The sequence below is a fragment of the Podospora anserina genome, chromosome 4 (assembly GCF_000226545.1).
Source record: "Podospora anserina S mat+ genomic DNA chromosome 4, supercontig 1".
Lineage (NCBI taxonomy): Eukaryota > Fungi > Ascomycota > Sordariomycetes > Sordariales > Podosporaceae > Podospora > Podospora anserina.
The window spans coordinates 20839-43635 of record NW_001914834.1 but is presented as its reverse complement, the minus strand read 5'-3'; the positions used below and the strand labels follow the sequence as shown (position 1 = coordinate 43635).

Here is a 22797-nt window from a genome sequence, read left to right as displayed (position 1 = left end):
CCCCACCCACGTGCCCCTCCTTGGGCGAGCACAGCAGTTGACGAATCTCAAATCATGTCGTACTAACGCATGTCCTGTCCGCTGCCAGATATGCATTGATGGGGTGTGCTGTTGTGCAGAGCGCCTTGCCGCATTGGACCGGGATATGCCGAAGGAGATAACAGACTTCGACGGCACCTGATTCGGGAAAAGAAAACCCTCCCATTTCTAACACAGCAAAACTGCTGTCAGATCATTGGGGTACAGTACCCGGCTCCCGAGACATGTTGTAGACGCCCAGTCGGGCCCCGGGAGAAGAAATAAGCAAAATCAACAAGAAAAGGAAATAACCAGACGTCCAATGAACCATCCATCACTCGCGTAGCAGCTCCAGACTACATACCTATGCAACGAGATTCTGCTTGAGGCGGTGAGCTGCGCGACCATCGGGAGAGCCACGTCGGCCACTTTGATGGCGAGAGGCACTGGCTAGGTAGGTACAAAGGAAATAAAAAGTAGGGTTTCATTCGAGAACAGTCAAGGAGGTGGGACAAGAGGACTCGCTTATGCCACCCACAACCAATTGTCATGGTACCGAACCTCGCAGAGGCTCTTTTCCCGCCGCCCGCTTGGTCTCTTGTCAGCTCGCACCATGCAGGCCAAGGTCAGAGGGTTGGTCCGGTGACTTGCTAGTGTTTTTTGTGCTACCCTAGTGAGAAAGAGGTTCACCATCCCAACCAGCAACGATGTTGGTGATGACGCCCGACAGGGACATGAGATGGATACACAGAGGTCACCACGTCACGGCACACAAAAAACCCTCCGGCCTCGTTCTCGACAGGCTGTGAAGAAAAGGATGACAAGAGAGTTTCGTGCCACCGCCTGTACTAGCATGACCGCATGCATCTTTCCCGTCCGGCAACTCTTGTGACAGCTTTTTTCGAGTCCCACTCGAAGCCAGTACCAATCCCATCTGGCTTATTTGTTTGGTCCGTTGTACACCTCCCACACCAGAACAAGGCCACCATTATCCCACCCTCCCCCATTTTCTTCCCATGAAGACCTCGGCAATTGTCTGTCAGGGCCAATGTGAGATGTGATGGCTCGGATATTGGGGCCGGGGGCGCTATGAATGAAACAAAGGAAAAGCCACGGGCCAACGGTTAAGAAAAGGGCCGGTGTCTATGTCAAGTGCGCCGATGCAAACGTTTCCATCGCATTGGGTCCCGGAACGAGCCCAGAGTTTATTAGACATCTAGTATACATGCTAAACCCCGGCTTACCCGGTATCCCACCACCAACACCCGAACACGCGAGGCAGAGGCGTCCCGACAGTTGGGTCCACCCCGGCCCCCCGGTCTGTTCCGTGCTGTTGAATCGGGCCAAAAGAAATGGAGCCCCTGCCTCGAAGTTGGTGATGTGGATGGTCCCATCCACCCATCCCACTCAACCCCGGGGTCGTCAGCTAGGTAGGGGTGTGGGTGTGGGTGCGTGAGTGGTGCTAGCCGCCGTCTTACCACCATCCTCGCAACAACGGCACAATGCACGGTGAGGTAGCGCCAACGAGAGAACTTCCCCTCGGGGTAAAAAGTGGTGATACAAGGCTCGAGGCTGAGAGTACAAGACGACACCAGAAGCCATCGTCACGATGGTGTCGTTTGACCTTGTTCACCCCATGTGATAGTTGGTACTTTTGTGGTGTTATTTGGGAGCACCAAGTCCAACTCGAGCATCTTTTTGGCATTTGACCCTCCTAGAGTACATACACCTGTTGACCAACACCCTTTGTTGACCAAACCCGCATCATTCCATTCATCTACCTTTATTACCAACAACCCGCTACTAGAGTTGGGATCCCCACTATATACCGAGTTTGGGGACTCACTTCTTTGACCATCACCATGAAATTCCACAGGAATTCACCACACGAAGAGGAATCAGACAAAGATGGGGACAAGAGGATGGTAAATAAGGAAGGCAGAAGGGGACGTTATAAGGTCCGTTGGAGGTGGTGGAGGCCGACACTTACACCAAACGAGCCGTTTACATCATCACCTTCACCGTCGCCTCAACGGTCCAGTTTGAATCCGGAATACAGCGGTAGCAGCGTCGACATTCTTTCTGACGGCGGCAGCTCCCAGTCCGAAGAGGACTATCAGATAAAGCATTCGGTTTCTCTAATCAAGGCGCCATTGTCCCCTGACAATTATAGTGACTCGGGGATTTCCCTTTCTGACAGCATTGAGCCAGGGACGAAACTTGAACCACGGTTGGCAATGCCCTACATTGGAGCAGAAGCCGAGGGAAATCGCCCGTCATGGAGAAACATCCGACCCGCCTCTATCGTCCAGTTCCCACGCCCCTGTGTGAATCCGGATAAGGAGTTCAAAATCAGGACTGTCCACTTTACCGTCCCGCTTGAGCACCACAAGCCCTCGGGCCGGCAAATCAATATTCACGCTGAGCTCGTATACGACACCCACGAGCGAAACAGATTCGACAGCTGGGTGCCCGCGTGTCGTGCCAGTCCTATTTTGGTGTTCCTTTGCGGCGGACCAGGGGATAAGAACCCGCATGATCGATCGCCAGCGTTGAACAGGATGTTGATTGAGAAGGGGTATGTCGTTCTGTACGCCGACTATAGGGGCACAGGGCAGAGTAGCAAGATTGACAGCGCGACTGTCAAGACCTACAATGACACGAGGGATTTTGCTGGGGCGGCCAGTTATCTATCGTTGTTTCGGCAAGACAATATTGTGAGGGACCTAGAAGCCGTGAGGTTGTGTCTAGAGGAGCACTTATACCCGTTCTCATCCACGAACGGCAATGGCGGAGATGGGTTAAAATGGACCTTGATGGGACAGTCATACGGCGGTTGGGTGGCATTGACCTACCTGTCGTTTCTCCCTGGGTCGCTGGCAGAGGTGTATTTGACGGCCGGACTGGCGCCGGTGACGATTGGGAGTCCGGACGAGGTTTATGAGGCGTTGTATAGCGGGATAAGGAGGTCGAATCAGAGGTACTACCAGCGTTACCCTGAAGATGAGGTCTTGGTGAGGGAGGTATACAACACCCTTTTGTCGAGGGGGGCAGCGTATGAATTGCCGGATGGATCGAAGAGAAAGCTGACAGCTCAGACGTTTCTGACCTTGGGGAGGAAGTTCATCGGAGGCGACTCTGGGCTGGAGGCGGTGCATGACTTTGTGGGCCAGCTGCATGGACAGTTGGTGAGGAATAATGCGCTCGTCCCGTCGCCGGAAGTCTTGAAAGAGTTTTCAAAGCTGGAGGGGTTCAAGCTGCATTCAAGGCCGTTGTACGGGGTCTTGCACGAGGCGATTTATTGCAATAATGGAGATACGGCGTCGGAGTGGTCGGCCCAGAGGGTTGGGAAGAGGCATCGGGAATACAAGGGGTGGCTTCAGGGGAAACATGCTGCGGAAGGCCAAAGGCTCTACTTTTCGGGTGAGATGGTGCTCCCCTGTTTGATGCCCGAGGAGTTCAGGTATGCAAATGATTTGGTAGCGAGCAAGGCAGATTGGGAGCCATTGTACGACTTGAACCGGTTGAAGGAGAACACAGTGCCGGTCAGAGCAATGGCGTATCAAGATGATCTGGCTGTTGACTTTGAACTGTCCAAGCGAACGGTGGAAGCTGTCAAGGGATGTGTGATGGTCGTGGGCAAGTCGGGATGGAACCACGGCAGTCTGAGGAACAACACAGATGAGGTGATACGGATGCTGTTTTAGATCATAAATACCCTTGGGATTCATTTGTGACTTAGACGGGTCATGGGATGTCAGGACCAGCAACTCCCAGTGCCCCCACGGACAGTCTGCCAAGCAAGTGACGCTCGAGCTGCCCCTAGCTCATCAGTGGACATGGTGATGAGCTCAGCTCGACGACAAGGCTGCGATAAGAGTTCCGTAGGTCCAAGGGAAACCCCGAACAAACAACAAGATTTCAGCATCACAACTCCAACTTCCCAAGAAGCCCAGCGAGATTAGGTTGTAGTGCAACGCTCACATCGCGGCTTACTACCTTGCCTTATCATCACGTGGAGCGCAGACGCCTAGCTGCATGCGCTGTGGGTTGTTCCCCGCGATCAGTGCTTATCGCTTGGGGCAGACCCCACCGCATTTTTCCAGGTGTGAATCATTCCAGCTTTCAGGTTCCTGGTGCGACGATTTATTTGCGACAAAGAGCTCCAGTTGCGAACAACATCACCAGACAACACACAGCGCACACCATGGCTCCCACACAGACCCCCACGCTCCTCTGGGGTGGCAGATTTACCGGTAAGCCCATTGACCTGTCATCGTCTCGCCATTGTGTTGTTTGCGCGCTTAACACCATTCGAACAAATAGAGGCCATCGACGACTTGATGTTCCAGTTCAATGAGTCCCTTTCCTTTGACAGGGTGCTCTACAAGGCCGATATCCACGGCTCCATCACCTACGCCAAGGCCCTCCACAAGCTCAACATCCTCTCCGACGAGGAGCTCGGCGAAATCGTCAACGGCCTCCAGCAGGTCGAGAAGGAGTGGGCCGAGGGCAAGTTCGTTATCGATGTCAAGTCAGACGAGGATATCCACACGGCCAATGAGCGCCGCCTGGGCGAGATCATTGGCAAGGCTGCTGGCAAGCTGCACACTGGCCGCTCCCGAAACGAGCAGGTTGGTGTTGACATGCGTCTCTGGGCCGGCGAACAGCTCGACCAGCTTGCTGCTATCCTCAAGGATGTCCTCGCGACCACGGCCGCGCAGGCCAAGGAGTACCTCCCCGTCCTGATGCCAGGATACACTCATCTCCAGCGCGCCCAACCAGTGCGCTTCTCCCACTGGCTCCTGTCCCACGCCACCTTCCTCATTGGCGATCTCAACCGCCTGAAGGGTGTGCAGGAGAGGACATCTGCCTGCCCTCTGGGTGTCGGTGCCCTCGCCGGCAACCCCTTTGGCATTGACCGTGAGTTCATGGCCAAGGACCTCGGCTTCGCCTCGGTCCACCCAAACAGCTTGGCCTGTGTCGCCGACCGAGACTTCGTCGTGGACATTCTCCAGTGGGCGAGTTTGTTGATGGCCCATCTCTCCCGCCTCAGCGAGGATCTGATCCTCTTCTCCACGGCCGAGTTTGGCTTTGTTCAAGTCGCCGATGCCTACAGCACTGGCAGCAGTCTGATGCCCCAGAAGAAGAACCCCGACAGCTTGGAGCTCATCCGTGGTAAGGCTGGCAGAGTTATGGGACAGGTAGGCTTTTCCAACTGGTTTTCATCCCAAGAAGAATGCTGATGCGACCACACTAGGCTTCCGGTTTCCTTGCCTCCCTCAAGTCTCTTCCCACCTCTTACAACAAGGATCTCCAGGAATCTGTCGAGCCCATGATTGACTGCATCAAGACCGTTTCCACATGCCTGCGGATCATGCAGGGCGTGCTTGCCACCCTCAAGGTCTACCCTGAAAAGATGAAGGCTGCCCTCACCGACGACATGCTCGCCACCGATGTGGCTGACTACCTCGTCCGCAAGGGTGTGCCTTTCAGACAGACTCACCACATCGCCGGTGCCATCGTCCGCAGGGGTGAGGAGGCTGGCGTGGCCATCTCCAAGCTTCCCCTCGACGACTTCAAGCAGATCTCGCCCTTGTTCGAGGCTGACGTTGCTGATGTATTCGACTTTGAGAAGAGTGTTGAGAGAAGGAACACGTACGGTGGCACGAGCAGCTCCTCGGTGCTGGCGCAGATTGAGGCCATTCAGAAGCTTGTGCAACAGCAGTGATCTTGTACGGTGATACCCGAAAACTACGCGACGGATAAATCGAGCTACTGGATAGCCTCGATCACTGGTTGTGTGACCGGGGGGGGGGGGGGGAACGGCAACACTGTGCAACTTAGTCCACACCCTACCAACGCTGGAAAAGGGGGAAAATAAATCAGGGCAGCGCCACGCGCAGTCCGATTGTGATACCAATGAAGAATAGCGCCCCTGGCGATTCAGGTACATAGTGTACTACTTTGCCCAATATTTTGCTGATACCTAATCTGAAACCTATAGGGGGCAATGTTGGGCACGTGGACCTGTGGCGGGCTTCTCGAACATCTTTTGGTGACATCATTGAAGTTGGAGACCCCCAGATCCCTGACGTTTGTTTTGTATGCCGTGCTGTGAGCCGTAGGTACCCGCCACGTGCCCGCCTTCTTCAGAATGGTTCGGTTTTTTTGCCTCTGTTCAACCTGGCAACCAAAAAGTACCACAGAGCGGGCCTCCGCGACGATATGCGAACGACCAAATAACGACCGAATGACCGAGACGTCACCATGTCCGTAAACCGTACCGCTTCCGTCTCCTCGGCCGGCAATCACCGCTCGACATCGTCCTCGTCGGCAAAGTCCAACAGAGAGCACCTTCTCCCCGAGGCCGATGTGCAAGCCCAGGTCGTGGCAGAGCATCTGCCGGCCGGCTTCACTGCCGAATTCGACGCTACCCTCCCCGCGCCCAAGTCCAAACTGGTCTTGGCCACCACCTCTCGCTCCAACAGCACCGCCAACACGACAAAAAACCACTCGGCCGCCGCCGAATCCTCCCTCAAACTCCAAGGCGGCGACATCCACCGTGAGCTTTTTCGCCTCGCCGCATCCGAAGGCGGTCCCGGTGGTACCTCTCAGATCAGATCCGGCTCGGTACACCGGCGCGCAAACACTTTTCACAACCCGCGAGAATACCGCCGCTCCCTCGCCGCCGAGGAAGGCCTCAGCGTGGGCGACCAGTTAGCGCCGGGTGGGTTCCGCCGGGCCTATCTCCTCCAGAAAAGAAGAAATGGCAAACCAAATGACTTCTATGCTGCCCGAATGCCGATCACGCGAAACTTTGTCGAGTTTTTGAATTTGTACGGGCACTTTGCGGGTGAGGACTTGGAGGACAGCGACGAAGAGGCGGTGGAGTCCGAGTCGGAAGATGAAGATGGGGAGAGGAGGCCGCTTTTGACAACGACGAGGGAGCGGCAAAGGCAACGGGAAAGAGAAGAGGAGGCAGAAGGGAGGGAGGGAGCCGGCATGACCAAGACTTTTTTTACTCTGCTCAAGGCGTTTGTCGGGACGGGGATCATGTTCTTGCCCAAGGCCTTTAGCAATGGTGGCTTGCTATTTAGCAGCTTGGCCATGGTGGGGGTGTCGGCGATTTCGATGTGGGCGTTTCACCTGCTACTGGGGCTGAAGGAGAGGTATAGGGGGGGCTATGGCGAGATTGGGTATGCCGTTGCCGGGGGCAGGATGAGGGGCCTGATTTTGGCGAGTATCGCGCTGAGCCAGTTGGGGTTTGTATGCGCGGGCATTGTGTTTGTGGCGGAGAATTTGTTGACATTCTTCGAGGCGGTGATGAAGGATAGTCGGAGCTTCACAACGGCTGGACTAATCGCGCTGCAGTTGGTGATTTTGGTACCTTTGAGTTGGATCAGGAATATTTCCAAGCTGGGACCTGCGGCATTGCTGGCGGACGCGTGTATCCTGGTTGGGGTTACCTACATTTATTGGCATGATATCACGAGTTTGGTGGATATGGGAGGGATGGACAAGGGCGTGGTCATGTTCAACCCGGATAGGTACACCATGATGGTTGGGTCGGCCATTTTCACATTTGAAGGGATCGGCCTGATTTTGCCCATTCAGTCGAGCATGGCCAGGCCGGAAAAGTTCGAGTGGTTGCTAGGCGTTGTGATGTTGATCATCACTATCGTTTTCACAAGCGTCGGTGCCCTGTGCTATGCCACCTTTGGTCTGGACACTCAGATCGAAATCATCAACAACTTTCCCCAAGATTCAAAGCTTGTCAACGCGATTCAGTTCCTGTACTCGGTTGCCATCCTGGTCGGCACGCCGGTTCAGCTGTTTCCCGCGCTCAGAATCCTCGAAACCAAGATCTTTGGACGCAAGTCAGGCAAGAAGAGTTTGAAGACAAAGTGGATCAAGAACGGGTTCCGCTTCGCCATGGTTTGCCTTTGTGGAGTCATCTCGGTGCTGGGAACAGGAAATCTTGACAAGTTTGTCGCCCTTATCGGGAGTGCGGCTTGCGTTCCGCTCGTCTACGTCTACCCAGCCTGGCTTCACTACAAGGGGGCGGCCGAAACCAAGGCTGCCAAACTTGGAGATCTTGCCATGGTGGTACTGGGCTTGGTGGGGATGGTGTACACGACGGCTGTGACGATTATTAACAGCTTCATGTAAAAGAAACTCAACTGGGCTGGGATGGTCAATGACTAAATGACAGGATATGGATGGAAGAAAAAAATAACACAGTGCCGATATAGCAATGCTCATCAGCCATCTCATTATAGTCTTGCTGCGAGTGATGAAGATATCGCTCAGACATGTTTTGATGCAATTGCGGTTCCCTGGCAAGGCAAGCACAACTACATCAGGCAACCGCAATAACCTCACTAACATGGTGGGTACAGGCCTTGTCATGATTCAACCACCTACTTGTGTTCTAACAGCCTATTCAGCTCACACAGCAAGGACCAGGGCTAGACCGTCAGAGGAAGCTGTCAGCACTACTCAAAGAGGAGGCTATTGCTTACGTTGATGTTATTCTACGGAGCGATTTCCGACAATAGGTACCAGGTTGATATACTCTCTCAATCTGGCAGCATTCTCACTTCTAGAGGTGATTTGGAATGATACTTACGCGGCTCCCAGCATACCTAAGTTGCGTAATACACCGAGCTCACCATTTTGAATCCTGGAACAAGCGAGAAGAAATCGATGTGCCTCAGCCCCAATTCGGCATACTTGCCTCATATTTGGGTGGACCTTGTCGGTTCGGTCTTGGTAGCACGGCTTTGCAGCCGACGGAATTGTCAAGATGCCAGACAGGCAAGTCAATGGGCTGAGTGGTACATGTATGTAAGCGGTCAACCTTCCCTCTAGACTGGCTCTCACCTCCATGTCCAAGCACTAGAGAGCCTTCTTTACGTCCCGAGTCATTTTACTGCAATCTTTACCCTCAACACAGGAGCCACAAGAACCGACCAGCACCATCGCCCACGACTGCCATATTATCGCCGTGTCCGACCGTGGCTTCCAAAACGACCCGTGCTCCGCGGGACCGCGCTATGAAAATGGGTGCTCGGTTACCGGCTGCGGTGGCAGCGGAAAACCAAGCGGCGACTTGAACAGCTGTTACAGGAACATTGGACAGAGCATGTGGATGACGGTCGCGTGGTTTTCCAAGGGTGTAAACCGGTGTTGCAAGTGATTGACTTGGGCTTAGGGGGTTGTTGTCCCGGGATGTTGTCTGAGATGACTGGGTCGAGGGAGTTGGATGGCGTTGGACGTTTGACTTTTTCTCGGCGGGAAAGCGAAGAGAAGGGGGGGCGATAAAAGAGAACAGCATGGAGGGTAGAGTGGGTAGTTATGTAAGAGGTACAACTTTGGGACAAGACACTGGCTAGCAATTTACAACTTGTACCTCATGAATCCATCTGTGCCATCTAGATATTCACCATGTTCTTCCAGCATATCCCTGATAGAAGATTCCTAGTAACCGAATAACACCTACCAAAACCTTTTACCACGCCGCTCCCTTGGACTTCTTCACTACAAATGCACCACGGTCCATGGTGTTGATGACAATGAACCCGCTAGGCAAGAACGGGTAGTGACTCCAGGTGCCAGTGAATGTGACATTTCCACCACCGGGAAGGTGATCGTCCTCGGGGTATGTGTCAAAGTATGCCACCTCTTTGATTCCTTTGCCGGTGGGATCTCTTGGCACAGATCTTAAATCCAGCACGCTGATGCCAAGGGCGTAATTGCTCTGGTACGAGAAGCCATCTTTGACAAACTGGTTATGGTCGATTCCCTTTCTCAGATGCTTGTAGTGTCCCGTCTGCTTCGGTTTCTCGAGCGAGCTGATGTCCCAGATGTACGAGACGGGGTAGCCTTCACGTGCAGGACCGCGTGCGTCGACTTCGTCGTATTCATCGTCAGCAATGATATGTTGTTGCCACTGGGTGTCCAAAACCCATCCCTGGTGGGTATAGCTGGCGCCTTCGTAGGAGGTGGTGGATATGATGGTGATGTTCTTCTTGTCGGTTACGTCGTAGCTAGTGATCTGTCAGGATCCTCCCAACCGTGCGAGACTTGGCAAAACACTCACATCGTCAACGCATCCTCATTATACCCATAGCAGATATCTTTGCCAACATGCTTCTCATCCGGACCACGATACACCAAGCACTGGGCATCGTGCACATAGCCGTCCGCACCAGACCCACCAAGTGTGGTTGGGTTTGCAGGGTCCGTCAGGTCGAAGAACAACAACCCTGCCTTGTATGTCGAGTTCCTGGGCTGGAATCCCACAGCCACACCGTAGTTCAGCTCCTCGTTGGTCAAGACATTATGCGATCGCCCAATAGGCAAGGCATCTCCCCACCATCCTGCCAGGTCCTTCTGGTTGGAGAAGACCACGGGACTCGCCGGGTCAACGGTCAGCAACTTGGCCAAGTCGAATATCTGGACTCCGTGTTTCTCCGCCTCGCTACCAATAACAATGTAGCTCTTGTACCCCTTGATCTCTCTCCACAAAGACGGTTCAGCAGTGGTGTATTGTGGGAGACGACCAAGGTACACCAGCTTGCCTTGCTTGGTCACCTCGGCAAACGAGGTCCCGTCCAGCTGGGCAATGGCGACGAATTCTCTTCCGTCAGGAGAGGTCCAACCCCATGATCCGGCCCCCCTACCTTGAGTGCTGCCTAGCTCGGCATGGGTCTTGAAGTCGTACAAGTCGAGCTCCTTGCACCTGAACCTGTAGCGTGAGTCGTTGGGGATGTAGGTCGCAAAGCCGTTGGTGCAGGCGTAGAAGTCGCTGGCCTTTTTGACGGAAAACTTTTTGTACTGGCGGGAGTCGTAGGCACCTTGGGCTTCGAACTCACTCCAGACACGCTTAGACTTGTGTTAGGGGGTGTTAGTATTTATTGATAAGGACAGAAACTGACATTTTTGAGAGCCATGATTTGCTCGTGGCGGATACCACTGTCATAGAGCTCGGCCTTGAGCTCCAGATTCACCGGAAGCTCCTTCGCTGCCGCGATGGCAGCAAAGATTGCCATGACAGCAAGTGTCTTCTTTGGTGTCAGCATCGCGCGTGGTGTGCGTCCCGTCCGTGTGTGCGACAAATGTGGCGATGATAAGGACGTATAAGGTATACACTGGACGCCAGGAAAAATTTATAGCAGTCACAAGACTTTGTGGTACCGCAACCAGCTTGACGTGATAGCTCAGAGATTGATGTAGCCCAGCTGGACCGATGTAGCCAAGGAGAAGCTCATGTGGGCAACCATGTGGTCTCCTCTTGGCATTCTTATACCTGGGAACATTGCAGGAACTCGAGTACCTACCAAGGCAAGCATAGGTAGTTCACCTGTTTCCGTCTACACGATATCACAGGGTCAATTGGCGTCATGGGCCAGAAAGGGCAGGTAATCTATCTATCCGCCGCCAAGCCCGGCAGTTGCCCACAAATCAACAGTTCTACATAGAGTGAGTAGCACATGGCCGCATACCCGGCATTAATCCCGCGTGTTATATGTGCGACGACTGCTGTAACGGCCTGGGCCTAATGCCGTGGCACTATCTGGGATAGATTGTCTTACAGATGAGCCAAGTGCACCTTCTGGTCCAGGACTCGGATGAAGTGATCCGGGCATCAGATGATGGATGCTCCCCAAGCGATGGGCCACCTGCCTGCTCTATCTCTCATGCAGTGTAATTTTCGTGATTCTACAACATTTTGACGACAAACATGAAAAAGGCGGGCGCCAGGCTGGCAAGGGGAGCTACCAATGATGTGGCCCTGTTTGGATGTCAAGAAGAGTATCTAGGCACCTTCTGGTGTTGGATAGGGATATATGGAACCACAAAATGCTATTTCACTTTATTTCGGCTTTGTGAGGTGGGTGTAGAGATTCAGGGGGTTAGGGGTCCAGGGGTCAAAAGTAAGGTACCTACCTAAGTATCCTCAACCAAAGCCACAGGTTCGTTTAACCCCCATTCAATGCTGGGACGACAAAAGTCTATTTCACGTTCATCTCTTGAAGCAATCGAGATCTACATTAGAGTGGATGGAAAAGTTCAGCCAATGTTATGCATTGCATGTCTTGCAAGCTTAGCACGGCCTACGCTTTGGGTGCTCAGAAACCGGCTGCAGTCGTTTACGAGCCCATGTGCCTGTAGGCCAACGCAATTCGCATCACATATATCTGTGCGGAACGCCAGAGTGCCGCCTGACTGCAAGACGAGAGAGACCATACCGCAGTGCGAGAATAGCAACTGTCGAGATTTGCAAGCATGGTCACCCGTCATGTAACCTGCGATTCGACACGCTGTGCACAACGATCATTTCGCTCGTCTGCATTGCGTTTGGTCAAGAACTTTTGATGACGCTTGAAATGATATCAGATGATGCTGATGCTTGTGTAAAGGGATCTGGCTGATGAGAGCATGCATCCAATTGCATGCAAGGTTTGGGGGAGATATTGATTAGGTGGCAGTACTTAACATTGCTCATGCCTTCATTGCTTCTCCTCGAACTTTGTCACGCCCAGCAAACAGTTTCCAACTTGCACTTTTGCTGGCAAAAGCCCCTCCACCATCATTCACGGCTGGATTTTCTTATATCTCAATCTTCAACTGTTTTCTTGTCCACATCCAATTTCTATCGCAGCCGGCTGCATCATCACGCCGCACCGCTGGCACCCACACTGCTTTTTCCTAAGCTCCTCTCACTGCAAACGAACGAAAAGAACAACATCTCATAACAACAAAAATAACAAGAAATGAGACCCAATACATCCCTCCTTTTAGCATGGGCTCTCCCTCTGGCCCTGGCGGTCCCAGCACCACTTCCTGTTGAGGATCGTTCTGCCTTGGAACAACAAAACGCTTATCTGGAACATCTGGAACAACGCGCTCCTAATGAGGAGGGAGCTACTATAGAAGAGCGGGCTCTTCTCGAAGAACGGTGCGGTGGTGGCGGATGTGGTGGCTGCACAGGTAGCGGGTGCGGTGGTGTCCAAGTCGCCGCCGTTCCAGAAGTTATTCAGAGCAGTCCGTGCACCACGTGCGGGGAGGTTGTCGTTCCTGGACCACCAGGACCACCTGGACCTCCTGGACCGCCAGGAATCTCCAGTATTGGTCCTCCAGGACCTCCTGGAATGCCTGGCGGTCCCGGTCCAGTAGGTCCTCCTGGCCTTCCTGGCGGTCCCGGTCCCGTCGGTCCTCCCGGTCTCCCTGGCGGTCCCGGTCCCGTCGGTCCTCCTGGTCTACCTGGTGCTCCTGGTCCTGTTGGTCCTCCCGGCGGTCCTGGCATCCCTGGACCCCCTGGGCCAGTGGGTGCTCCCGGGGTGGGCGTCGTCGGACCCCCGGGACCCCCGGGACCTATTGGACCAACCGCTATCCCTTACCTCAGCTATGGACTTGGGTATCCTGGGGGATATGGATATGGTGGATTTGGCGTCCGGGGAATCGGGTACCCTGGATATGGCTATGGTGGTTATGGAGGATATGGGTTTGGAGTGCGTGGCATTGGGGGATATGGAGGATATGGCGGTTATGGAGCGTTTGGTGCCCGTGGTTTTGGAGGATACGGAGGGTATGGAGGATATGGAGGATATGGTGGGGGTTTTGGCGCCCGTGGATTTGGAGGTCGTCCGTGAACAACAACAGGATTGGACGTGACACTTCTGCGCTGTCACGTGTTTGAATGCTACTGATCTTGGTCAGTTGCTATATGCCCGCAGGATTCCTACCATCACATTCATTTTTTCTTTCTTTTGCCAGGTAGCTACCTATGTACCTAATGTTTATTCATAGTTGCGCAGCGCTGAATGAATCTTATTTGTTGAAGGAAAAAGATGTCATGGACTGAAACATTAAATTAGACATTACGCTACCCTGTTGACCGCTCAGTTGTGAAAACCTCTGATAATGAAATGGTTTACATGTACCCCTGTTTGGCGAGTGAAACCCCGAAGCCCACCGGACTCAGCGATTTTACCACACCATCTTTCCCAACCGTCATGACAAATTCCTCCAACCCCGCAAAGTCATAAGTAAACCTATCCATGGTACCCCAATTCACGCACCGGGCGTCAGGGTAAGCAGCTTCCTCATCAAAGGGCTCACCTTTCTCATCATCTACCTGATCAAACACCATTCTCCACGACTTTTGGCTACCCGCCTTGAGACTCGAAGGATACAACCTCGCGATCCCAGGCAGCGTTCTCCCACTGGCGGCAATATTGTAGAAAGTAAAGTTTCCCAATACATTGAAGCCCTTCACCGTCCACTCTTTGATCGCCAGACCTGGACCATCATCGACTTCCAACTCCACCACAGAATCACTCTCCTTGTCCTGGTAGATACCCGCAAGGTTTTTCTTAGCCTCTTGCTTTGTGACCGCGTCTAGTGCCGGGATAATTGCCTTCAGCGTCTGTGAGATGACATGTGACTGAACAAAGAATTCATCGGTGACCTCTTTGCCAGCAGTCATAACGTTGACGACAATATCGTAGTCTGGAACAAGAGCGAACATGGTGTGGTATAGTCCAAGATCACCAGCCTTGGTATAGATGTCTACAACTCTTCCATCTGGCACGAGTCGGTCGGCACGCTGGATTTCCCATGGCGCCCCCAGCACATGGCCGCGAGAGGATGTGAAGGTGGTTGGAGACAGCCACTTTCGCGTGGCGAGGGGGGACAAGAGTCTGTTGGAGAGGATCGCCACGCCAAACGACAGCATGTCGCGGGTGGAAGAGTACATGCCGCCAGATCTAGATGAATTTTATCAGTTTAGACAATGAAACGTCCCCTCGGGATGAAAAGCGGAAGAGGAGAAGAGAACGTACGACGCAAAAGTGCCGGTCTTGGTGAACCAGGTTGGGTCATCAGCTGGGATAAACCCCTCCTTGTCTGGAGCTGGTGGCTCGTTCAGAGACGTCTTTTCCATGCCTGCTGGAAGAAGAATCTTTTCTCTGAGAAGTTGATCCAGGCTCTGGCCTGTGGCTTTCTCGACAACGAGTCCAAGCAATGTGATCCCAACGTTGGAGTACAGCGGTGCGGTGTAAGGGGCGTACTGAGGATGCCGGCGCGGCATGTTCTTGAGGACGTCTAGGTAGCTGGTTATTAGCACTCGCAATACATCCCACCACCAAAAAGCCTCTCACCCTCTTCTTCACAGGCTGTCGTGTTCCCCAGCCCAGAGCAGTGCCGCGCTCTCGTTTTCTCTTGTAGTGGCGGAAGCCCCATCTTCTCAGCTGGAAAGGAAGGAAAGTTTGCCAGATCAAAAGCAAGGTCCCTTCCAATTCCCGAAACATGAGATGCTAATGCACCAATAGTAACATGTTGCCACTGTACTGCCTCAATCTCTGTTCCATGGACTTGATTCTCTTCAAGCTCAGGAAGGTATCTCGTAACGGGTTCGTCCCACCGGATCTTGGTCTGCTGGAGCAGAGAAAGGACAGTGAAGAGCTTGGTACAACTGCCAATACGATAGACAGTGTCAGCCGTAACCTCCTCTGTGCCATTCTTGTTCTTGATCGGCGGTGTGTAATGAAGGTCGACCAACGGAACATCTTCGTGAATTGATCGAACACCGATGGAGACAGCTGATGCGCTGTAACGGGATGTCATGCTCGCGAATACAGCTTCAAGACTCTTGACGGCTTCCGCGACGACTGAATCTTTGCTAGGTCGCCTTGGGGGGGGTAGAACCGCGCCCAAAGGAGGGCAGGGCTTACCGTCAGCCCCCGGGAGCCGAAAGGCGGCGACCACAATAAGGGACAGAATACTTGTAGTTTTGATCATGATGGTACTGAAAACTTCAAGGGAGAGTGTAATGTGAGATGATGTTGGAAAAGCGTGGTGCTCAGACTGATCCTTTTTTACGGTAAATGGAGGGAGTTGGAGAGAGTTTTATAGCTGCTATCGTCTGAAGAATACACCAGAAATCTGACCACTATCACTACAGATAGGCGAATATCCCACAGAGATACCAACACCAAACAGATCTTCCTTGTTCATCAAGCAGCCACACCATCGGATTGTGGATTGCCCGTTGGAGGATGAGGTGCTTGTTGTTTCGGCTTGTAGGATCACCTTAGCCTCGGATTTCGATTGAACCGCAAATCGATTTGTTACTCCATTCGGAGCACAAGCGGGGCTGCGTGTTGCCATGTTGCGTTGGAGCCTGAAATTAAACCAGTCCGAGGTTCATAATGCGAGTCCATTCTGATCAATATTGCGCAAATACCGGCTCATCTCAAGATGTGAAATCCTTGGTTTCATCCAACGCATATTCCATCCCTTATGAGTTGCCATCTTCCTCTACACATCCTAAACCCAACGACTAAAAGACTTTACAATGAGAGGGAGACCATTTATGCAAGCTGCGAATCAGGCAACACCACCTCAACCAAACCAACCTGGCTTCTACAATCCCAAATCTTGCGCAGTTTGAGACCAGCGCGCTCGATAATGTCCTTGAACTCAGCTGGCTTTCTCTCGATGCCATTGATGATTGACAACATGGCCAAATCGCGCTGGTGGGAGTACCGTGTGTAATACCCCCAGTTGGCCGGCAATGGTGCCGGCGCTGGTTCGATCTCGGCCGAGCCAAAAGTGGTATTCATTACTTGATCGCTGTTATCAGACATTAGCTGCTATACCTTTTAACTACTGATGTTTCAAGAAGAGGAAAATCTCACCAGATGAGAATTCGGCTGTGCGGTCCCATAGCCGGCTTGATAGCACTCAAGATCTGCACGCAATAATCATCAGACCAATCGTGCATGATGTACCGCAGCCAATACACATCTGCCCCCTTCACTGGGTTGGGCTCAAACATGTTGTGAGGCCAGAACTTGACCTTGCCCGATTGCAAAGCTTTGGGGTGCTCCTTTGGCCAGACCTCAGTTTCGGCTTGCTGGAGGACTGGAGCGCGGTCTTGGACAACAAAGTTGAGGTTCGGGTAAAGGCGAGAAAGCTCCATACTGAAAGAGCCTGTTTGACTTTCATGTTAGCTGCCTTGATTGCGAGAGATGGGCCTCGAAAGGGGCCAGGGGGTCGAGGGTGCACGTACCAACTCCACCGCCGACGTCGACAATAGTGGCGTCGCCCAATTCACCCCAAGGGAAATCTAACACAAAAGGTTAGTTTTGGCTGACTTGACTGTAAATTTGACATGATTATGCTCATCTTACCAAACAGGTGAGCCTTGCCATAGACTCTGCCACCACCCAGCATGGCCAGCCCGAAAATGGCATGCTCTGGTCTCGCCACCAAAGTATTGGCTGCTTCACCATTTGTCTTACCACTGGCGGCAACAGAGGTGAGGCCTTCTTGCAGAGTGTTGCCGAAAGAGCCGGGATAAGAGCTGGTGGCACCGTTGGTTCCGTTCTCACAGAGGGCTTTGAGATCACCAGCCTTGGCTTTCTCCTCAAGCCAATCCCAACGGGGCTTGTCGGTGTTAACAGCATCCTGCCACGGGGTGACCTCAACCGCGTACGAAGGGCCTTTTTCGGGGTCCGAAAGATAGCGAGGCAGGTGGTCGGAAGCAGTATACAAGTCCAAGCCACTTGTTGCGGTCGTGTTAGTCAGCGGTTGCAGATGAAAGGCAGCGCATCACTTACAAGAGCATAATGTAAGCCCTGAGGGGCTCGTTCCCAACCAGAGCTCGGGAGATGTCATTATTGGCAAAAACATCTTCCTCGATTTCGTTGAAAATGTGGATGGAGCAGAGACAGCGAAGGAGTCTGGACAACTTTCGCGCCTCGATGCCCACCTCTTGGCTCAACTCGGTGACGGAAACGCCTTTCTCGCGCTTGGCCAGGATATCGGGGATGCGCTTGTCGGCGACAACGTGCAGAGCCCGTGCCTCGAAGTACTGATTAGCAACCTCAATCAGACGTGTCTGAGGACTCGAAACAAGCTCCGTGAGTTTTCCTGCCGCCGCCAAGAGTGTCCGTTGAGCATCAAACAGGGGGCGCGAAGGGATACCAAGACCATCTTCGGTGGTGGAGGAAACGATGGTGGACTGGCGATGGGAGATATAAGAACTAATTGTCTTCTGGATCAGGGAAGACAATTGCAAGAGGGTTTGAGAGGTGGGGTCAATGTTTGCTTGCGTGATCGCCATGATGGAAGTTGTGAATGAGTCTGAATCGAAATTGTTCAAGATCAAAGGGAAGGGGTAGGGCTCAGAACCAGTCTTTATTTAAACTTGAACACAGATACCATCATGACGATTCCCGTGTCGGCACTCGGTCCCGACTTGTCGGATTTTACAAAGCCAAGCATTCCGGTCCATGGGGGTCGACGGCGAGGACCGGAGTTGGTACACCCGGACCTTTGCCGATCGTCAACGGGCCGATCCAGCCCCGAAGTGACCGGAATCAGATGTATGTGAAATAAGAAGTTTTATTGTCAATACCTACCTAGCACTCGTGCCTCGCTGAACCTCCCCTCACATCATTTTATCCTGCCAAGATCGACACAATGGCTCGCGCACTTCCACCTCACACCTGGGAAAACGGGTTCAAGAAGCCCATTCAAGCATCTGCAACACCGTGGGTCTGGAAGAACGACGAACAGGATGATGATCCTCACTCATTCGTCACGCCGCCATCCAAGGAGCTTCTGACTTCCACGGCACACAACCGGGTCGGAATCAATGTCATTCGAACATGGCCCACTTTGTTTGACGGGACTAACAACCCCCATGGAACGCCTGACTGGTGGAAACCGTCAGACGAGGTCGATGTCCTCATTGTCGGCGGTAAGCCTTTCCACACCAACACCGTATCACAAAAACAGTTAACTAACAGCGACGAAGCTGGCCCCAGCGGATTAGAGGTGGCACTCAGTCTAGCAAGACAAGGAGTCTCGTTCCGCATCATCGGTTAGTCCTACATGGCGTGCTTGTGCATCAACTCTTTCTAACACCACCCCAGACAAAGCACCTACCCCCTTGATCGCCGGACGCGCCGATGGTGTCCAACCACGCTTTCTGGAGACAGTAGCTACTTGGGGGCTTGCCTCCGAGATTGCGGAAGAAGGACCACTGATTGAACGAACAGCCATCTATCTTGATGGCAAGAAGCTACTGTTCAACCGTTCTCATCAGTGTGATTCGCGCTATCGAGGATTGCATATCATCACGCAGGGTCAGATCGAACGAATCTTTATCCGGGACTTGGCCAGGCACAAGTCCTTGGTCGAGCGAGAACGAATCCTGTCCAAGTACACGGTAGAGGGCCAAGGTGAATATCCGGTCAGAGCTACGGTCAAGAATGAGCGGACAGGACAGGAGGACATTGTGCGCGCAAAATACTTGGTTGGAAGCGATGGTGCTGCGAGTTCCATCCGGAAAAGCTTGAGCATTCCGTTTGATGGTGTCAGCACAGATATTTACTGGGGTATTATGGACTGCGTTTTTGAAACTGACTACCCCCACGCCTGGGTATTCGGGTATGCCTTGTTGTTGGCTCCTAGTATGCGCATCGTGATGGGCGCTGACACCTCAGAAACAGGTCGGTAATCAGTTCCAAGCATGGAGGCTGTGTTATTATCCCAAGAGAAGATGGGTACATCAGGTACGCTCTTATGATTCAATCGAGGGAAAGTTAAGGTCTATGAGCTAACGCCTGGCCAAGATTGTACACCCAGCTGGATGTTTCGCAGACCGGGCCCATCGCAGCTGCAAGGCAGCAAAGTGACGCATCATTTGCAGAGGCTGGCGGACGCGTCGAGATTGAGACCGTCACCCCTGAAGAAGTTTTGGAACAAGCCAACAGAATTTTTGCCCCTTACAAGCTGAAGTTTGCAGCACCACTTAGTTGGTTTGCCATCTGGAAGAGTAGGTCTTGGTCTCAACTGCCCCTAGCTGTCTATCGGGACTGACAACACGAAAACTTTACAGTCTCTGAGCGAGTGGCTCGTTCTTATTCGTCCCATGACAACCGAGTCCACCTGGTCGGTGATGCAGCGTGAGTAATCTCTTACCAAGTGCCTACTACCTATCCATACAAAGATTGACCATGCAATAGTCACGTCCATAGCGTCATGGGTGCATTTGGGCTAAATGCATCCATTCTCGATGCAGCCAACCTCGCATGGAAGCTGGGTCTCGCCGCCAAAAACCTTGCTGATCCACAGGCTCTTCTTCCAACATACAGCCTGGAGCGAAGAGAGCACGCAGTTCGTGTAATTGAGGTTTCGGGAGCATACCTTCGCTTTGTCACTGGTTCAGCCATGCCTGTGCCCAACCTTCGCAATTTTGACGCGCTCGGATCAAGCTCCAAGGCAAACGGCCACCAAACCAACGGGCACACCAACGGGCACACCAACGGGCACACCAACGGAGTCAACGGCCACAGCAGTGACGCCAACGGCGACAGCAAGCAAGTCCACCTCCACGTCGAGTCTACTTCTGCGTCAGCAGATTCTCCTCCACGAACACAAGAAGATGCCTTGAACTTCCTCGCCAAGTTCTTCCAAGCTCATGGGCAGTTCCTCCTGGGTGTCGATTGCCCTTACGCAACATCTCCCATTGCTCCCCAAACCGCCCCCCTCCTCTCTTCACCGGCCCCGGTCAAGCTCAACAACGGCGTCAGGGCGCCCAACCCCCGTCTCTGTTTTTCTGATAACCAGACCGGGTATCTCTACGACCTGTTCGAGGGACCACCGAAATTCCACATCCTGGTCTTCGGTTCCTCATTTAGGGGAGAGCAGGTCCGCAACAACATAGCAAAGTTGTCATCTGTGCTGTCAAGCAAGACTGGTTTCTGGACTCGTTATGGTGGCCAAGACAGGTTTACCTTGACGGTGGTGGTGAAACGCATGCCATTTGAGGCAGGCGATGACGCTCTGCTTGATGATCTTACGCATAAGCTTGGAGCAAAGGTGGTGTTTGATGATAGGCAACCTGACGAAGATGCGCACACGACATATGGGGCTAACCATACCAAGGGGGGCGTGGTGGTCATCAGACCTGATCTGTGGGTTGGGGTGACTGCGTTTCCGCATGAGCCGGAGAAGATCGGGGGGTACTTTGATGGCTTTCTGGTCCCGGTATAAGGTATAGACATGTAGTTAGTCGTTATGATTTGTTGTGGAGTTATGGTTGGGAACCATGATACACTGGAGCCGGGCAGGTAGGTAGGCATTCAACACTGGCTTCGACGGGCATTTAAAGGCCTTCCAGGGCTTCAACACAGCAAAGGGAGCTCAGGGTATGTTTGGGTTAAAGCTTGAAAATAACTTCTTGGAAAATGTACTCTTTTTTGTCAGAAGCATCAACCGCTACCCGCGTGATCATGCAGACCAGTAAATTTGTGTTATCTTGTCCTTTGTGTTGGAGGTCTTCTTCTTACTCAAAGATACTCTGCTTGTATGCTGATGGATCAATATAGGCCGACCCGCCACGCTTGGTGAAACCCCATCTAATCTGACTGGCCATGGCGATCTCTGTGTCGACATGTTGGGCGAAAGTCCACGTCAGACCAGGGTCCTTTTGGAAACCGCGACCAACGAGCGCAACGTCAAGTCCATCCTCCTCTAAGAGCTTGTTTGCCTGTCTTCCATTGGTGATGGAGCCAACAGTGGCCACAAGCATCTTGTCGCCGACGGCCTTCTTGACGGCCACGGCAAATGGCGCCTGGAATGCGGGGCCTGATACAATCTTCTGAGCTGGGTGGACACCACCCGAAGAAATGTCGATCAAATCAACGCATCCCTGAGCAGCAAGGGCCTGGGCAAACTTGACCGTGTCCTCGGCTGTCCAGCTCTCCTCGGGCAAAGTCTCCTCGACCCAGTCGGTAGCAGAGACACGGAGGAGGACGGGTGTGTTCTCGCCCACTGCCTCTCTTGTGAGCTTGGCAATTTCCAGGCTGAGTCTGATGCGGTTCTCAAAGCTGCCGCCATATCCGTCGGTTCTTCTGTTCGCATGTGGGCTAAGGAAAGAGCTCAGCAAGTACCCGTGGGCGTTGTGGATCTCGACGAAATCCGCCCCGGCAGCCATGGCCCTCTTGACGGCAGCCACCCAGTTCTTCTTGAACTGCTCGATATCCCCCTTACTCATGGCCTTTGCCTGGCAGTAATGCTCGTTGAAGGCAACATCTGAGGGGCTGATGACGCCGTCTGGCCATCCTCCCACCTTGGCAGTCGCAACAACCCCCTGGTTCATGAGCCAAGGGGGAACTGTGGACGCCTTGCGGCCGGCGTGGGCAATCTGAACGCCAATCTTGATGTTTTGGCTGTGAACAAAATCGATGACGCGCTTCATGGGCCCAATCTGGGAGTCCTTCCACAAGCCAACATCCTGTGGGGTGATGCGGCCTTCGGGCGAGACCGAGGTGGCTTCGATCATCATCATGCCAGGGCCGCGTTGGGCGATGCCACCAAGATGAGCAATATGGTAGTCAGTCATGTGTCCATCTTGGGCCGAGTACTGGCATAATGGCGCAAGCTGGGGATGGTGTTAATCATAGGTGATAGAGATATCGACTGGATGCGGAAATACATACTCCCAAACGGTTCTGGAATGTTACTCCCCGGATGGTAAGGGGCTGGAAGAGCTTTGGGACAGGCTTGCCGCTTGTTTGAGGATCTTGGGCGGTTCCCGCTGGGGGGTTCTGAGCGGGGGTAAAGTATGAGAGCCCCGGTGCAGGCTCAACGACGATATCTAGGAGTGTCATGGTGCCAGTGTTGTTGGGATTTGTCTCAACTTAGTTAATTACAACATACTTCTTGACCATCAGCAAAGTCTTTTTATACCCA

At 53.0% G+C, this 22797-nt stretch overlaps 10 protein-coding genes across 10 annotated transcripts; 5 read left to right on the top strand and 5 right to left on the bottom strand.

Annotated features, from left to right (window-relative positions):
- Positions 1 to 1880: 1880 nt before the first annotated feature.
- PODANS_4_140 (uncharacterized protein) lies at positions 1881 to 3725 on the top strand (the record flags this gene model as incomplete). The annotated part of the gene is made up of 1 exon (XM_001903561.1): positions 1881 to 3725. The coding sequence occupies one exon, from the start codon at positions 1881 to 1883 to the stop codon at positions 3723 to 3725; it is 1845 nt and encodes a 614-aa protein (XP_001903596.1).
- A 500-nt stretch (positions 3726 to 4225) lies between these two features.
- Positions 4226 to 5749, top strand: PODANS_4_130 (uncharacterized protein; the record flags this gene model as incomplete). Its single annotated transcript, XM_001903560.1, has 3 exons — positions 4226 to 4274; positions 4345 to 5222; positions 5279 to 5749. 3 exons carry the CDS (start codon positions 4226 to 4228, stop codon positions 5747 to 5749), a joined length of 1398 nt encoding a protein of 465 aa, XP_001903595.1.
- A 539-nt stretch (positions 5750 to 6288) lies between these two features.
- PODANS_4_120 (uncharacterized protein) lies at positions 6289 to 8190 on the top strand (the record flags this gene model as incomplete). Its single annotated transcript, XM_001903559.1, has 1 exon — positions 6289 to 8190. One exon carries the CDS (start codon positions 6289 to 6291, stop codon positions 8188 to 8190), a length of 1902 nt encoding a protein of 633 aa, XP_001903594.1.
- A 1342-nt stretch (positions 8191 to 9532) lies between these two features.
- Positions 9533 to 11105, bottom strand: PODANS_4_110 (uncharacterized protein; the record flags this gene model as incomplete). Its single annotated transcript, XM_001903558.1, has 3 exons — positions 9533 to 10051; positions 10171 to 10908; positions 10962 to 11105. The coding sequence occupies 3 exons, from the start codon at positions 11103 to 11105 to the stop codon at positions 9533 to 9535; spliced, it is 1401 nt and encodes a 466-aa protein (XP_001903593.1).
- Positions 11106 to 12800: 1695 nt separating this feature from the next.
- Positions 12801 to 13701, top strand: PODANS_4_105 (uncharacterized protein; the record flags this gene model as incomplete). Its single annotated transcript, XM_001903557.1, has 2 exons — positions 12801 to 13307; positions 13354 to 13701. The coding sequence occupies 2 exons, from the start codon at positions 12801 to 12803 to the stop codon at positions 13699 to 13701; spliced, it is 855 nt and encodes a 284-aa protein (XP_001903592.1).
- Positions 13702 to 13960: 259 nt separating this feature from the next.
- PODANS_4_100 (uncharacterized protein) lies at positions 13961 to 14785 on the bottom strand (the record flags this gene model as incomplete). The annotated part of the gene is made up of 1 exon (XM_001903556.1): positions 13961 to 14785. One exon carries the CDS (start codon positions 14783 to 14785, stop codon positions 13961 to 13963), a length of 825 nt encoding a protein of 274 aa, XP_001903591.1.
- A 362-nt stretch (positions 14786 to 15147) lies between these two features.
- On the bottom strand, positions 15148 to 15828 carry PODANS_4_90 (uncharacterized protein; the record flags this gene model as incomplete). The annotated part of the gene is made up of 1 exon (XM_001903555.1): positions 15148 to 15828. The coding sequence occupies one exon, from the start codon at positions 15826 to 15828 to the stop codon at positions 15148 to 15150; it is 681 nt and encodes a 226-aa protein (XP_001903590.1).
- A 572-nt stretch (positions 15829 to 16400) lies between these two features.
- On the bottom strand, positions 16401 to 18175 carry PODANS_4_80 (uncharacterized protein; the record flags this gene model as incomplete). Its single annotated transcript, XM_001903554.1, has 5 exons — positions 16401 to 16662; positions 16728 to 17022; positions 17102 to 17158; positions 17223 to 17596; positions 17652 to 18175. Coding segments are annotated over 5 exons (1512 nt in total), but the record flags the coding sequence as incomplete, so codon positions are not given.
- Positions 18176 to 18516: 341 nt separating this feature from the next.
- On the top strand, positions 18517 to 21096 carry PODANS_4_70 (uncharacterized protein; the record flags this gene model as incomplete). The annotated part of the gene is made up of 7 exons (XM_001903553.1): positions 18517 to 18796; positions 18854 to 18919; positions 18972 to 19488; positions 19551 to 19613; positions 19674 to 19876; positions 19940 to 20006; positions 20067 to 21096. 7 exons carry the CDS (start codon positions 18517 to 18519, stop codon positions 21094 to 21096), a joined length of 2226 nt encoding a protein of 741 aa, XP_001903588.1.
- A 292-nt stretch (positions 21097 to 21388) lies between these two features.
- On the bottom strand, positions 21389 to 22715 carry PODANS_4_60 (uncharacterized protein; the record flags this gene model as incomplete). Its single annotated transcript, XM_001903552.1, has 2 exons — positions 21389 to 22468; positions 22545 to 22715. The coding sequence occupies 2 exons, from the start codon at positions 22713 to 22715 to the stop codon at positions 21389 to 21391; spliced, it is 1251 nt and encodes a 416-aa protein (XP_001903587.1).
- Between the last annotated feature and the right edge of the window lie 82 nt (positions 22716 to 22797).